Here is a 16072-nt window from a genome sequence, read left to right on the forward strand (position 1 = left end):
TTATTCTCAACTACACCTGTTTGGGCAGATGGTTTACCTTAAACAACTGGGGAAAATGTCTCAATGATGCTCAAATTTTCTAAAATGGATCAGAGAGGATTCATATGAGCAGGAGATAGTTGGGAAATAGTTGGAGAGGCAGTAATGTTCTGCGGGCAACAGCCATATTCAGCAGGGATTAGTAACCATTTCCATCAGCACTATAAGGTCTGAAAAGGAATGTCTTTCCATAGCAAAAATCTTATTCCACCGACTTCCATGGATTTCCTTTGGAAACACTCATGTGTTTTGAGTGAAGAAACTAGCTCTGACACATTCACTTATCTGGAAATCTCAAAGTAATTCAGATTCCTTATTGTCTATATAGGTTTTGTAGTACAAGAAAGAGAAGGTAAAAAAAGTGAGTATAGGAGAACAAGACAAATTGCAAGTAGTACTGTACAAAGGAACAGTACTTCATTATTTATTTTACACAGGTATATGAAATAACTGTTACAGCTGAACATCAGTATTTTGTTTTATCAGTGGTGCTATTTCCACACAGCCAAAATTTCTATCCATCCTGCTTTTACAAAATCTAGCTTAATTAAAAGAAGGTTGCAGGGTCTCCCAAAGCTACCGAGAAATATTAAAGTCTCTCTTACTGTGCCACTCAATCCCAGACATTTTCTTGTCAGTAAGTCTAGTATCTACTAAGAGCAAATACTGAAGTGAATTCTTTATTTATATTTGAGACATATGAACAACAACAAATGAGACATATAAATGAGCACAAGAGAACAAACATTCTCATACATGTTTACATAATAATTCTGAAATTATATGCTATCAATTGTATGTATGCTATATACCCTTAAACTAATATATATCCAGAAGCAAAGCAGCTCATTCTTTACCTGAATGCCAAAGAAAAATGCATTTGCATTCTGTAAATAGATTTACCTAATATAAGTGTTACTCATAGGTGAAGTCCACACAGTTGTGAATAGCATTCCAATAACATAATTACATGACAATGATGACGCAGTGGCATAATGCTATTAGCATATGAGACAGAAGGAACAAGTTAATATCCTAATCAAAACATTTCTGAGAACTTGAGAATGCAGAAAGCCCACAGAAAATTAGTGCACAACACCCTGTTGCATAAGGGGAATATAAGGGAAGATGTCACCCTGGATCGAGCCATTTAAGGGAAGATAATGGCGTTACTAAACACACATTTTTCCAGCAGCTCTGAAAACAGGCAATTTTTCCTGTTGCTGGGTTATTTGTTGGACAGATCAGGTTAAAATACTGAATAATTTATGTAGCTGCAGAAACGTGCTTTTGCTGTCACAACACTAGGAGTGATATTGGTGCAGAAATGATCAGCCAGAGACGGGGGAGGGAGGACAGCTGCTGACTGAGCTAACTGAATTGCCAAATGTCTTAACTGCAGCCTAAATTTGAGGCCATGGCTTGCAAAAGAACTGCATCTTAGTTTAAGGAACCATGGGATGTTTGTTGAAAGTTACTTTGAAAGCCTGCTAACTGAAATGAACAAAGAAGAAACTTTGAAGCCAGTGTGACAACTACAGAGGAGAGGGTTTTATTTTTATCTTTTTTTATATACTTCCAAATGGAGAAATTGATTTCTTAGACCATGATCACATATTTGAGAGTAGTGCACATAAACCAAAATATAGTACTATGTGTAAATGGTTATTTTCAGCTGAATTAGTTCTCTAATCTGGTTCATGGTGTGGCCACACAAACAGCTGTCCTGGAGCAACAGAGGGAACTCCATGAAGACAGGGAAGGAACTGCAAAGTTGACACTGCCACTAAAGAAATACCCATAAAACAATACTCTTGAGGTATGTATTTCAACATAATACACTAATCTTTAACTACCATCATGCTTGTATAGTTCTTGTGAGGGAGCAGACAAATTAGAAGCTTTCCTTTCCCCAGAAATTGGTGGTCCTAAAATAGTGATCTGGTTCGCACTTACTCTCATCACAAAATGAAATGGCTCCTGCGACTTAGTAAGATTAGCTTTCATTAGGATATAATGGCACCTTTGAAAGTTGGAAAAAGAAGAAACTAGTGAAGGAGAGGAATCCCTCATTTGTGTAGTCAGGGCTTCTGTGGCATGAAGCAAGGTAGTGAGGAGAGAGCCTGAAACTCAGGAAACACCCTGAAATTGTGACAAGCACATAGAAAAAGTGTTTCTGTACCACTTCACATGTTTAGATCTGTGGCCAGATTAAACACCAATGAAGTTGTCTGTATTCTTTATTTAAGCCAAAAAATTTACATTTTTCATTCATTTTGTACAGATGGTGCCAATTGAAATACTTTTCCAGATCACTTTCCTCTGGTTATAAAATAGAGGAGTAACAAACTTAATTGTAGTAGCCAAGAATTATCTTCTTTGTTATGGTTTTCAGCTGCCCATGGAATAGTTCTTAGCAGAAAATGACCATGATAGGATGCATTGTATGCCTCTCTCTCACCACCTCTGTTTCAAATGTCAGTATAGGATATATGACCAACCTTACCCACAGTATATTTTGACATGGGGGAGGGGCCACAGGGAGCATGATGCTGAAAGAATAATAACCACTCTACTTCAGGAGTAGTAGTGTTATTATTCTTGCAGAATGGAGGGAGATTGATTATCTGCTGAATCACAGAAGGGTGGGGGCAGGCAGAAAGAAAAGTAGGTGTCCAACAGTCAAAGGTACCCTGATTATTGACATAATCAATTTAGGAATTAATGTACCTAAGGAGGATAATTGCCCTTCTGACTCAAACTTACAGGCATCATAACCCTTTCCAACATGTTAGTGTAAATATATGTATCAACTACATGGAGTACAGACCGACAAAAGTAGCCTCGTCAGCTGCTGTTCAGCCTAAAGAGGTAATAGCTTTTGCTTGTGTTAATCTGTTAGTTTGCTGTACAACTAATCAGCTCTCTAATCTATTTTTGACTAAGAAATGGGTGTTCTTGCACTACTGTGAACTGACTGCTATGCAAATCAGGGTACAGAGACTTTCAGAAATGCATGTTGTCTTGAGTTCGATGAAAGCTGGATTTGTATATATAATTATTAAAAAACACAGAAAGTGAATTTAACACAGTCTTTAAAGAAAGGAATAATAATCTGGGAATTTTAATTTAGTTCTGTGCTTTACAGCAGGCTTCCTGAATGATCTCAATTAAGCACATAGTTTTTCTGCACCTTATTTTCCTTACCTATAAAACAGGGATGGCATCTAGCCCCTACAACACAGCAACACAGAAACACTGTGGAATGAATACATTAAATTGCCTTAAGATAAGGAGACAGTATTGTTAGCATTTAAGTAACTATGGCTGTTAATGAATAATCATTCCAAGAATAAAATCGTGTTTTAAAACAGTATAATCCCCCAAAATCAGAGACTTCCCAGATGGAAGACACTACCTCAGAGTGGGACAGTAGATCATTTCAGTGTTTCTCATCCACTTCAGCTCAAGTCTGACACTATAACTATAGTAAGGTTGACCTGATTTTCCACTGAATGGAAAAAATTCGTACCTTCAAATCACAACAAAAAATTTGTACCTTCAAATCACAACATAAACTCTGGCTTAATAACAGCCTGCTATTTAAACCATGCTCTTACCAATGTAGTTCTTTGACATTGCCACTTCTCTTATTTCAATGTGCACAGAACCTCTTGGAATTTGAATCACTTCCATATAGCCTATAAGACACAGGTAAATTTTGTTTGTTGCTGTTTATGTTAATCAATATTAGTCATGAAACTAACCATTAATAAATTATTTACTACTAAAAATTAGTATAAGATACAGGATTCAAATGTACTTGAACATTTTCTTTCATGTGATATAAAGAGAAACTCTTAAATACAAAAATTTGAAAGTGATAGCAAGAACTTACCATGTAGTCAGGAATTCCTGGTTTTTAGGTGCTAATAAAGTCTTTTCAACAGTGTATCACAAGTAATTAACGTATAAAATGGCCTCAGGATCATAGGATAATTCAGGTTGGAGAGGACCTCAGACAGTCATTTAGTCCAACTTCCTGCTACAAGCAGGGTCAGCTGGGAGATCAGACCAAGTCACTCACCACTTTATGCTGCTGGGTCATGAAAAACTCCAAAGATGGAAACTGTACAACCTTTCTGGGCAACCTGATCCACTGGACTGTCCTCCTGGGGAAAAAGTTTTTCCTTCCATTCGGTCAGCACCTGTCTTGTTTCAATTTATAGCCATTGTCTCTTCTCCCACCGTATGAAGAGCCTGGCTCTGTCTCATCCATAACTTCCTCATAGGTATTGGAAGGCTGATACTAGGTCCCCACAAACCTCCTCTTCTCCAGGCTAAATAAGCCCAGTTCTCTTGGTCTCTCCTCACAGAGGGGCAAGTGCTCCAGACCCTAATAACCTTAGTGGTCCCTCATCCCTCAACTGAACTCACTCCACTGCATCAATCCTTTTTCTGTATTCAGGAGCCCAAAACCGATTAACACTAAGATTGCAACACTAATATCATCTTTTCTGAGCTAAGCTTTAAACTAATTGCCCATATACATTTCCTGAGTTCTTAATAACATGAACTTAAGAGACGTTTCTGGATTCTTTCTATTCTAAAATTTCTTTTATGACTAAATATCAGATTCTACCATACACGTTAAAATCATACACAACATTACTCTTACTATACCACCAGAACTAAATAATAAAAAACCACCCACACACTTCTTTTTAAGTGCATTAAAGACCATGAGACCAAAGCATTCAGTAATGAAACATATTGTTCTATTTGACATAAATCCAAACTAATACAGAAAAAGGAAACAATGAGGCAAAAGGAGTCAAAGTGAATGACCAGCAGCAATGCCACGCTGAAAATCAGTGCAGCACTGGTATTTGCTAGAGAATCATCTAAACTGTGCAAGAGAATGGACATATATGTACATACCTCCTCTGGGCAATGAATCATTGAAGAAACCTTCAATGGCTTCACATGTACTCCCATCTCCTCCACAAACACGGCATCTATCTTCCTTAGCATCAGACCCCAAAATATTATCACAACCTACATGCTGAGAACAGATAAGAATGAGTATTTTTACAGGATGATGGTCTTACACCTCTATCTTCTTTTAAAGTGCTTCTCTCAAGCTTGAGATATCAGTTCTTCCTTTTATCTACTCTGCTTTTGATAGCTGTTACCGTAAGTGGGTTTTCACTTACCAGAGAAAGAAAATAAAAAAGGAGAACAATCCACATTGTGGGTTGTTACCAAATCTTGATTAATAAGTACTTTGTATTTCTACTGTGACTTTCAGGAAGAGAACTCACAGCGTTTTACAAACAATGTAATTATTACAGTTATCAGTAAATGACTGGTGATGTTTTTATTTAGTACTACAACAACTGTGTTCCATCTACATTGCTTTATTAAGGTAAACTTGCTGTGTGTTCCTTAAACATTTATGCAGCATAAATAGTATTATTGTTCCCAAAGGTGTTTACAGCTTCACAGACCATATTTCCACATCCTGCAGGCAAAACTTGCAATTATTTTCTTAAGTTTGAACGTAAAGTGTACATGACTTCACTGTAAGAATGAATGCAGAATGAAACTTAGTGAAAGGCTGAATTACATGCTGTATTAGATATGACTCAAAAGCCTTTGGAAAAAAGGTGTCTATGATCATAAAAAGTACATTACATTTCTGATTATCTACTTGAGAAATCTACGTACAGTGAACAATTATTAACTCCGTATAATTTATTGATTTAGCTATTACAAAGCTAATGAAAAAGAGACAGCTGGATCCTTTAACAAAAAAAAAAAAGACAATGAACAAGTAGGATGTAAACAGAATGAACACTGCAGCGTGCCAATTTTTTCCAGGATTTATACAAAAAAGCATGGAGCTACATAACTTTGGTTACTGTCTAGAACTATTATCTACCCTCTTGTGAACAGGTAATACATAGGTCATAACAGAAGTTAAAATACTTTAAATAATTGACAAAGTAGAAATATAAATGGTTAGAATAATACTACTTTTGGATTCACCAAGAAGGCAGATGCCAAACTTTATTACATGGTTCATTCTCAACTTGAGATTTAGTCTGATTACTAGTTTTAAAAGATTTCTCAAAACTACTAAAATCTTACATATGAAGTACACTGGAATTCCACAGGTTATTTCTAGTGCTTTTTTGTTGTTGTTGTTAGTTTACTAATACGTGGCAAATGCTTTTGATCTCATCATGTTATTCAATAAACATACACCTTCAGCCCTCAATTTAGCAAAGAACTTAAGCATCAGGTTAAGCTTTAGTTATGTTAGTGGTTTCAGTGAAATCAAATAATTTTTAGAGTCACCAGCACTGTTCAGATGTCTAGACTTAAGTACATAATTAAACGCTTCACTAAAAATAGAAGTATTCAGATGTATAGAACTAAAAATATGGCACAGACCTCCAATTCTACTCAAATTCATGTAATGCAGTTCTATAGGAATCTTACACGATAGTCAGATGTTTAGTAAATGGCAAATACTTGCATCATTATACACTTTTTCCTAGAACTACAGAGCTATAGAGACAACTTTCTGTTTCAATTACATTAACAGCAGAATTGTTTGCAACAGGATTAACTAGTTAGAGGGAAACAGATTAGTATGTTCAGATTTACAGTTTCTCTGCCAGAGTGGTGTTCTGATTGGAATGATGGAACAGGCCTTGGAACAGTGCAAGGAATCTGTTCGTCTCCTGTTGCCCTTCCCAACGATTCTTCAACAGAAACCATAAAGCAAGAAAAAAGACGACCAAATGAAGGATTCTGTGAATGTCTGTGAGAAGCTACTGCAATTCAAATGATTTGTCTAATTTATGCAATACCTTTTTTATCTGCTTCTCTCACTCTTTCATTAACAACTTGACCTGTCAACACTCTCACTTTCATGTAAGTAACAAACTGTACTGTAATTACATGTACTGTAATTAAACGTAGGAGACAGCAGACACAACAAAGTAATCCGTTAAGTACTTTATAAAACATTTGTAACCTTGCATTCTCCATTGATACAGATATCCAGTGAATCAGCATTGCACTGAGTCCCATCTATTACTGCAGGAGCACGTTCAGTGTAAAAATTGTAACCTTCAGCCAAGCAGTTTAATGCACATGGTTTAACCCCACCTGGACAACAAAAATTAATGGGAAAAAAAAAAAAAGAAGAAATCTTGAAAAGTTAACAATTAGTTAAAAATCTATATGCATAAACAGATCTGAAATTTATAATCTTATCTCATGCCTGACACATAAAATGTATACACTTTATTTAACTTCCCTTTATTAATTTCTCTACTTGACTCTTCTTTCTTGCAAAACAGATTATTTTGCATAGTAAAATATGGCAACGTTGGCTGGCTCCACAATGATTCCATTATGTTAATACAACCCCAATGATTATTGAACAATTTAAAAAAATAAAGATACCACTTCACCATGTGAAAAACAAGAGTAACAAAAGAATGTAGTGCTAGAAGTATATCAGGGTAAATTTCAAAACCAAGATCAGACTATTTCAATTATTAATTTAGTCCTATTGAATTACACTACAGCTCAGACAACGTGATCACGATCCTTTTTAGGCTTTTAATCTAAAAAACTAAGAGTAAAACCATTCAAGTCAATAAAATACAAACCCACTTATTCACTCAGGGTTTATAACAGGAAAAAACAAAATAATAAAAGGGCAACCTACAAATTTTAAATGACAGAAACATAACTAAACTTGATTAAACTGTCTCAAAGAAAAAAAGAAATTACAGCCCTCTTCCCTGCTGCAAAATACCCTTTTATTGCACAGTGCAATTATTTATAATTCAGTTACTGAAGTAGTCTTTAGGGACTCCTATAAATGCTTTTACTTCTTTCTCCTTTTCCTAATATTCCAATCTTAAGAAATAAAAACTTATTGTGAGGTTTTTTTATGTTGAACTCATCACTGTAGGATGAGAGGCACTTACAGATCATCTACGGAATCTCCTAATTCTATTGCAACTGCAAGTGGAGAAGGACTCCATATTTTTAAAGTGGAGTCCCTACAATGATGCTCCCTCCCCTTCACAGTAAAACAAAACTCTGCCAGAATAGAAGTGTCTCTTCTGCAACGTTTTGAGCAATTGCAAAAGTACAAGCTTAGCAAACTTAGCTCATTATATTTTAATCAAAACATTCTATTTACAGACATTATTCTCTATATAACATTTATATAATCTTGAAGACTTCACATGTGATAACATTTTTGCAAAGCTAACTATTACCTCCAGTGTAGGGTTTCCAGTTATAATACTTTCCCCGGAAAGGCATATTGTCAAAATCTGCACATTGCTTTTCTCGAAAATCACGAGCCCCTGAGGGACATGGCTAAATAATAAAGACAAAGAAAAGGTTAATCTCTTCCAAATATCAACATAAAAGGAAATCTTATATGCCTATATTGCAAACATAATAATGCAACAGACCAGGAGGTGGGTTCCCTGCTTTATCTTGTGGCCCTGATTCTGAAACTTGCTTTATTGCTTTACAGTTGAAGTGTCTATTTTGCAATCTTATGCTGGCATGAAGTAACTGAAGTAATTTAAACAAATGTAACTGTTAATAACAGTTCCCATAAAACTGGGCAATCAGAATCATGTTGAACTATTCTTTGTAATTAATCCATCAGCTACCTCCTTATAAACACACACTAAAAACAGCTGAAAAAATTAAAATAAAGTCATTTTGGTAAGAGCTGTAGGCTCAGTTATACTGTACTAAGCAGCTGTACTGAGACATGTTATTAAGACATCAAGAAAAAATTAAAACACTTTTAGAGAGCTGTATCACCTCTGCTTACTTGTAGCCTTGACAAAAGCATTGTGTTAAGGCTGAGAATGAGAAGAGATACAATGTTTGGCTCTGATTTTTACCAGTCTCCAAGTGTGAAGAAATAAAAACTGAAATGAAATACTTTCATTTAAATTTTCATTACTTTGCATTACCAATTACAAAACTGTAAAGTATCTTTTTTACTTGGAATAAGGATAGATGTAAAGTGAAATTCATCTTGGAAAGGATTATAGAAGAAACAGAATTCTTTCCTGTTTCTCACATTTTTCATTGGCAGGTTCAAAATAATAATGACAACTAATCTTGAATACACCCAGAATTTAGACAGCACATTAAGCATTGTTACCAATGTTTAAGTACCTGATGAAATTGCAAGCTTCAGACAAAGTATTTGAAATACAGATTAAAATCATTTTTAGACTGAAAAGGAATGTTTGACAGAAATCATAGGTGTTAATAAATATTACTCTTTTAGATTTATTAAAATTAATTAAAAATACTTTTTTGAATATAATACATTTACTGGTGAAAAAAAAAGTTGTGTAACTAATTTAATAATCCTTCAGATGATAATAGTGAGAATAAAAAATATGTAAATAAAATAATAAGAATTTTTAAAAGGTTTTTTAATAGTCACACAAATTAAATTTGCCTCTTTGCATCATATTCTTCAAGCAGTAGAAGGATCAGTCTTGACCCACTTCAAAGCTTGAGTCCGAATCTCTCTGATACTGGTCACTGCACCCTATTGTTCAGTCCCACTTGCGTAAGTACTAATTTACATGGCTGGTATTTTAACTGCACCAAGTTCCCCATACAAGTTAATTAAATCCCCCTCCCTGATGAAATCCTTTTCCTAAACAGTTATACTAGGACAAAACAATAAAATACAAAGATTAGTAAAGAAGGATCAAGACTGCCATATTTATGCTCTTAAAAAAAATGCTTGCATTCTGATCTTTGAGGTGTAGTCTTACTTCTCTTCTTTGATGGTGATCTTGTACGTATTTTGAGGCAAAAATACCACTTCATAAATGATCTGGATAATGGGGAGGAGTATACTCTCAACAAGTTTGCTGATAACACAAAACAGGGAGGAGTGATTGCTATGCCAGTGCGTTGTGCTGCCGTCCAGAGGGAGCTTGACAGGCTGGAAAAATGGACCCGCAGGAACCTCACGAAGTTCAACAAGGAGAATTGCAAAGTCCTGCACCGGGGGAGGAACAATCCCATACCCCAATACATGCTGGGAGCCAATCAGCTGGAAAGGAGCTTTGCAGAAAAGACCCTGGTGCCCTGGTGGACACCAAGTTGAACATCGGCCAGCAAGGTGCTCTTGTGGCAAAAAAGGCTAGCTGTATCCTGGGCTGCAACAGGAGTGTCAACAGCAAGTCCGGGGAGGTGATCCTTCCCCTCTACTCCGCACTGGTGGGGTCACACCTACAGTGCTGTGTTCAGTTCTCGGCTCCTCAGTACGAGAGACATGACCATACTTGAGAGAGTCCAACGAAGGGACACAAGGGGCCTGGAGCATCTCTCATATGAGGAAAGGTTGAGAGAGCTGCAACTGTTCAGCCTGGAGAAGACTCCGGGGTGGATCTCATCAATATGTACAAACATTTGAAGGGAAGGTGTAAGGCGGACTGGAGGCAATGGGTACAAATGGAAACAGAGGTTCCTCCTGAACATTATGGAATGTTTTTTTACTGTGAGGGTGACCAAGCACTTGTACAGGTTGCCCAAAGAGGTGATAGAATCTCCCTCCTTGGAGATATTCAAAGGCCATCTGGACATGGTCCTGGGCAACCTGTTTGAGGTTTGAGCAAGAGGTACTGTACAAGATGATGACCAGAGGTGCTCTTGTAAGCAAAGCAAAATCTTTCTTTTACCTTGTTACGTATCAATTCAGTTTTTACCGCAATTTAAACTGCTAAAATCACTATTTGTATCCTCTTTTCTTCTTAAACACAGCTCTGGCAGTCTGACAGAAAACCTGCTACACACAAATACGCATGACCTGCAATCTCATTGCTGACAAGAACAGCAGACAAGTCTGGGAATACCTGGGAGCAGCTAAAGGAACTGTGGGAGCAAAGCCCCTCATACAATGTTCCTGCTTTCTTGATCTTTTATCTGGTTTTGGTAGTCCTGCAGATTAAATCCTGGTTTCCTGTACTGCAAGTACTGTTAAATTATTTTCACAAACTAATATACCCACAATATCAAAGCTTTTACGTAACCCAGTGTCTTTGGCTCTAAAAATGCAAATTCATCAATCCATAAGCAGATTTGCTGACCTTTGCAATACAGTAAGTTTCCATTTTAGTGGCTAAGTCCTCTCAGTGAATACTGACAAGTGCTAGCCCCCATCTCAGGATCTTGCTCTTTGTCCAAATCATTAGTCTCAATCCAGCTTTCATGTGGATTCAGTACAGTTTTCAGGCAGTCCTTCTGAAGACTACAGTTACCAAATCATAGCCTGCAACCTGCAACATTCTGTAATCTGAAGCACAAAATGCAACTTGTAAATTTTTTTTGTTGTTGTTGCATAAATTTTCCTATCTTTTTTAGTATCTCCCTAATACCTGAGAGGAAGTAAAACTAAAGGCTGTAACCTCAATAAACGCATTCAGAATCATGCTTGACAAACCTGATCACCTTCTATGACAAAGTAACCTGCTCAGTTGATGTGGGGTGACCGGTGGACATTGTCTACCTGGATTTCTCCAAGGCTTTCAATATGGTTTTCCACAGCCTTCTCCTAGAGAAACTGATGCATCACAGTCTAGACAAGTGGTCCGTGCGGTGGGTGGGGAACTGGCTGACAGGCCGCACCCAGAGGGTGGTGGTAAACAGCTCCTCTTCAAACTGGCAACCTGTGACAGGTGGGGACCCCAGGGATCGATATTGGGCCCAAGGCTGTTTAAAATTCTCCTAAATGATCTGGATGATGGAATCAAGTGTACCCTGATGAAGTTTGCTGATGATAACAAACTGGGTGGGGAAGTGGACACTTCAGAAGGAAGAGCCACCCTGCAGGAAGACCTGGATAGGCTGGAAGAGTAGGCTAACAAGAACCTTATGAAGTTCAACAAGGCTGAGTGTAAGGTCTTGCACCTGGGAAAACATAATCCAGGAGTGCAGCATAGGCTGGGATCCACCCAGCTGGGGAGCAGCTCTGTGGAAAGGGACCTGGGGGTCCTGGTGGACAACAAGCTCAATATGAGCAAACAGCATGCTGCTGCAGCAAAGAAAGCCAAGAGCATGCTGGATTGCATCCACAAGGGCATCACCACCAGAGATAAAGAAGTCATTATCCCACTCTACTCAGCGCTTGTCAGGCTGCACCTGGCATACTGTGTTCAGTTTGGTCCCTGCTATGCAAGAAAGATGTGGACAGGCTGGAGAGGGTCCAGACAAGGGCCACAGAGCAGATCAAAGGACTGGGAAGCCTGCCACATGAGGAAGGCTGAGAGAACTGGGTTTGTTCAGCCTTGGGAAAAGAAGGAGTCTCATGGAAAAGACGATGGGTATTGGGTACAAGTTACTCCTGGGGAGATTCTGATTTGAGACAAGAGTAAAATTTTTCACAATGAGAACAATCAGCCATTAGCATAATCTCCCCAGGGAAATGGTGGATTCCCCAACATTGGACACTTAAAATTTGGCTGGACAGGGTGCTGGGCCATCTTGTCTAGACCACGCTTTTGCCAAGAAAGTTTGGACCAGATGATCCTTCATGTCCTTCCAACCTAGTATTCTATGATTCTATGATTCCATGAAAATCCTAGGTATAGAAATGCAAAATCTTCACTGCAAGGTAAGCTACAATATACATTTACTAAATGTCAGCTCTTTGGCACTGTCTCTTTGTGTATGTTCTCTTTTCCCAATGTAAATGTGCAATAACTGCTTCTCTTGATTGTGTAAGAGATTTCACTTTTTTCCTGCAGTTAAAGTACATGGATAACTCTTGTCAGGCAACTGGCTGCTTGTGTTTCCAAATGCTCTTTCAGGAGACTGCAAATCATGAGGTAGGAATCTAACAAATGTATAAAAACTTAAAATCAGGCCTGAAGAAGGTCCTGAGAAGATAATGATGAAATAATTAAAACTCTGAGTTAAAAAAAGCATTGATTTTTATAAGAACATAAAAAAAAAATCAGACTGAAGCAAAAATAAATTGTCTAAAGAGTGTTAACAAATCACTGAACTAACACTGACAGGACACCAAACATCTTATCTCACAGAAATCTTTTTATCTTGGAGCTTAAGGTCAGGCAGATTTCAGTAATTAAACTGATTGTGTTTCCTATTAGCAAAGGGCTATACTACACCTCACAGAAGATGAGACACTGTTCCAAGATGTAGCTCCTCACATGAATGCATTTTAGAACAAACAGGCTTGAAAATAATGAAATTATGAAAGCAACAAATGGTGTCTGTGAATATATGCATAATGGAAGGAACCAACAAACCATTTGCCTATATTCTATTAAGAGAAAAGACTGAAGAACAAGAATCTTTTAAAGGTAAGTATCACACATACATAGATAAACCATTCACCAAACTTCTAAGCAAAATGTGTTTCTTATATAAAAAATTAGGAGGCTTTTACAGTTTTAGGTGTATATGAAATTAAGCTTCATATCCTATACATATTTTAAATCAGACAATGAGTTACTTTAACTGCGTAATTATGTGCCCTGCAATTCTATTAGCATTTTGTATTTTTTAAAAAAAATTAAAAATACTTTGGTTGGAAAAATACATGTATATTTTTGCTAAAGATAGAGTGGTTGGTGGTAGAAAATAAGTTTCTGATGAGTGTGTTCTTTCTACCACCCTTTTGTTTCCAGAACTCATTAGCAAATGTTCTTTTCCGCTGATCTCAATGTTTCCATTAGCAGATGCCTTTTGAATTAAGAAGTCATATATGGCTTTGGAAGTGTTTGATGAGAAATAAGCCTAGTAGGAGTGTGTGCGCTATTTCCAAAGAATTAAAATGGCCAAAAGAAAGGGCAACAGAGCTAATTCATCTCTGAAAGAAAAATGAAGTCAAAATGAGGGGTTTTTTGTTTTATGAATAGTAGGAGCTTTAGGGAGTGCTATGTTGAAAATTACAGATGGGCAATGAATGTTGACACTGCAAAATAAACTTCAACAGAAAAGATGTACAAACAACACATTTTTCATAAAAACAATGATAGCTTTGCATGCTCTTAAAGCTTACATTAGTCAAACACAGCATTCCATTAAAAATGTCAAGCACTAAGGACTATCATAAATCTTGAAACAAAATCTACTAGTCTCAGCAATTCTTAGTTATGTAGAACCCTAAATATTACTATAAAAGAAAGAGACTACAATCATCAAAACCATTAAGGCAGTAAATTTAAACTTCTGTAAGTACTAATATGTTTATGCACTGGAAAACCATGTCCAAAAAATATGTTAAAAAAATGATTCACAGTCAAACTGTAAGAATGGCATTTCCAAATTGCCTGGCTTGAGTCTGCAATTGTTCAAGATTTGTTTCTAAGACCTAGACAATGAAATGAAAAGTTTCCTTTCCAATATCTTGTTTAAATTATTGATTGAAATGTGAGTATACATAGGGAATGAATATTTTGGAACAGAGGACTATAATTTTAAAAGATTTTGATAAGTTGGAGAAGTGGTTTGAAATAAAGCAATGGATGCAAATTACTACACTTGAATAGGAACAATCAACTGTGAGAGCACAAGCTGAAGAATGACTTCCTAAACAGCACCTCTTAAGAAAGGGATTTGGGCATTACAGATCAACACAGACTAAATAAATACTGTCACTCCTGTAAGAAAAATGAACACAATGCTGAAATGAATAAACGGAATCCCATCACTAAGATGACAGACTAAGTTCGACGTTATACTTATCTCTGACAGGCTGTGCAGAGTGTTGGGCACCATGCTTCAAGATGTGTGCTACTGGGATCCCAAAGACTATTAACACAGAGACTGCCTAGTGTAAAGAAGACTGAGAAGAGACATGAGAGTAGTCTGCAAACACAGGAAAGGCTCCCATAGAGGGAATATTATCAGCTGTCTTCTTACTGGGGAAAGAGTAAGGAAGGGTCTTAAAGAATGGGAAAACATACACTACAGTTTATGAAAACTATCCTGACTGTAAGGATATTGAATAATCCTAATGATATCTGCCAGACTGGAGGTATTTCAAAACAGGTCAGCTGCCTAACCATCAGTTAAGAACAGTTTAATGACGGTTGATTTTGCCTTTGAGCCAGGCAATAGCCTGAACGGCCTCCTCAGATACCTTCTAGATGTTTCTTCTGTGATGCTATAAGTTTCCTCTCAGTAATAAACAAATAAAGAGAGAATAAGGGAAGCAAAATGAACTAAAAATAAAACTGCCTGAAAAGTGTCTGACAATAAGAAATAACATATGATAAGATGAAAAAAAATCCTAGCAACATTTCAATGGTATCATAGGTAGCTATGGTACAACTGTTAATAATAAAAAAGCGTTAAAAAATTGTTGTATATTTGTGAGGCAGCAGGATTGCATATTATATAAACTTCCTTGTATACTAGTTACTGTGGCAGATGCTAAATAAAATCTATTGGAGATAAACATTTTAAGTGAGAATGCCTGAACAATTACCTGACAAGCATTCTCAATGAGTTAAGGGAGGAGGACTCCAGTGTGCCCATGTGAACTTTTTAACAGCTCTTCGACTGTGTGTACAAACTGAAACAGTGCTAATGTAGAAAGGTCATTATTTGAAAAGGACAAATAGAATATTCTAGGTTACAGTTTGCCTGATATCAATCCCAAATAAACAGAAAAATTGGCAGAGACTTGACTGATGCAGGTTTAAAAGAAAGAAAAATAATACTACAGATCAGTGTTTTGTACAAGAACAGGTTTTAGCAACTAGAACTTTTTACAATTCCTGTTTAAATTAAACAGATAATGGAATATTCTTAGATTTTGATAAGGCACTTAACTTAGTAGTACAGAACATACTGACTGAAAAAAACCCAGAAACAAACCAGTACTAGTTCAGTAAAGCATACATTAAAATTATTAAATATTGACTGGCAGATTTTAACAGACAGATTTCAATAAGGAATCAACACTTAGATGGTG

General features: G+C 36.7%; 1 protein-coding gene across 3 annotated transcripts in view; it reads right to left on the reverse strand.

Moving 5' to 3' along the window:
* Nucleotides 1–16072, reverse strand: part of ADAMTS6 (ADAM metallopeptidase with thrombospondin type 1 motif 6) — a 153716-nt gene that overhangs the window by 33034 nt on the left and 104610 nt on the right. For all 3 annotated transcript variants that reach the window (XM_075726450.1, XM_075726449.1, XM_075726448.1), the window contains 4 exons: nt 8352–8454; nt 7088–7221; nt 4981–5104; nt 3660–3740 (listed from right to left, as the gene is read on the reverse strand). In XM_075726450.1, the coding sequence (XP_075582565.1) occupies nt 3660–3740; nt 4981–5104; nt 7088–7221; nt 8352–8454 (442 nt within the window). The remainder of the gene's footprint in view (nt 1–3659; nt 3741–4980; nt 5105–7087; nt 7222–8351; nt 8455–16072) is intronic.

Source organism: Pelecanus crispus, chromosome Z (genome assembly GCF_030463565.1).
Source record: "Pelecanus crispus isolate bPelCri1 chromosome Z, bPelCri1.pri, whole genome shotgun sequence".
Lineage (NCBI taxonomy): Eukaryota > Metazoa > Chordata > Aves > Pelecaniformes > Pelecanidae > Pelecanus > Pelecanus crispus.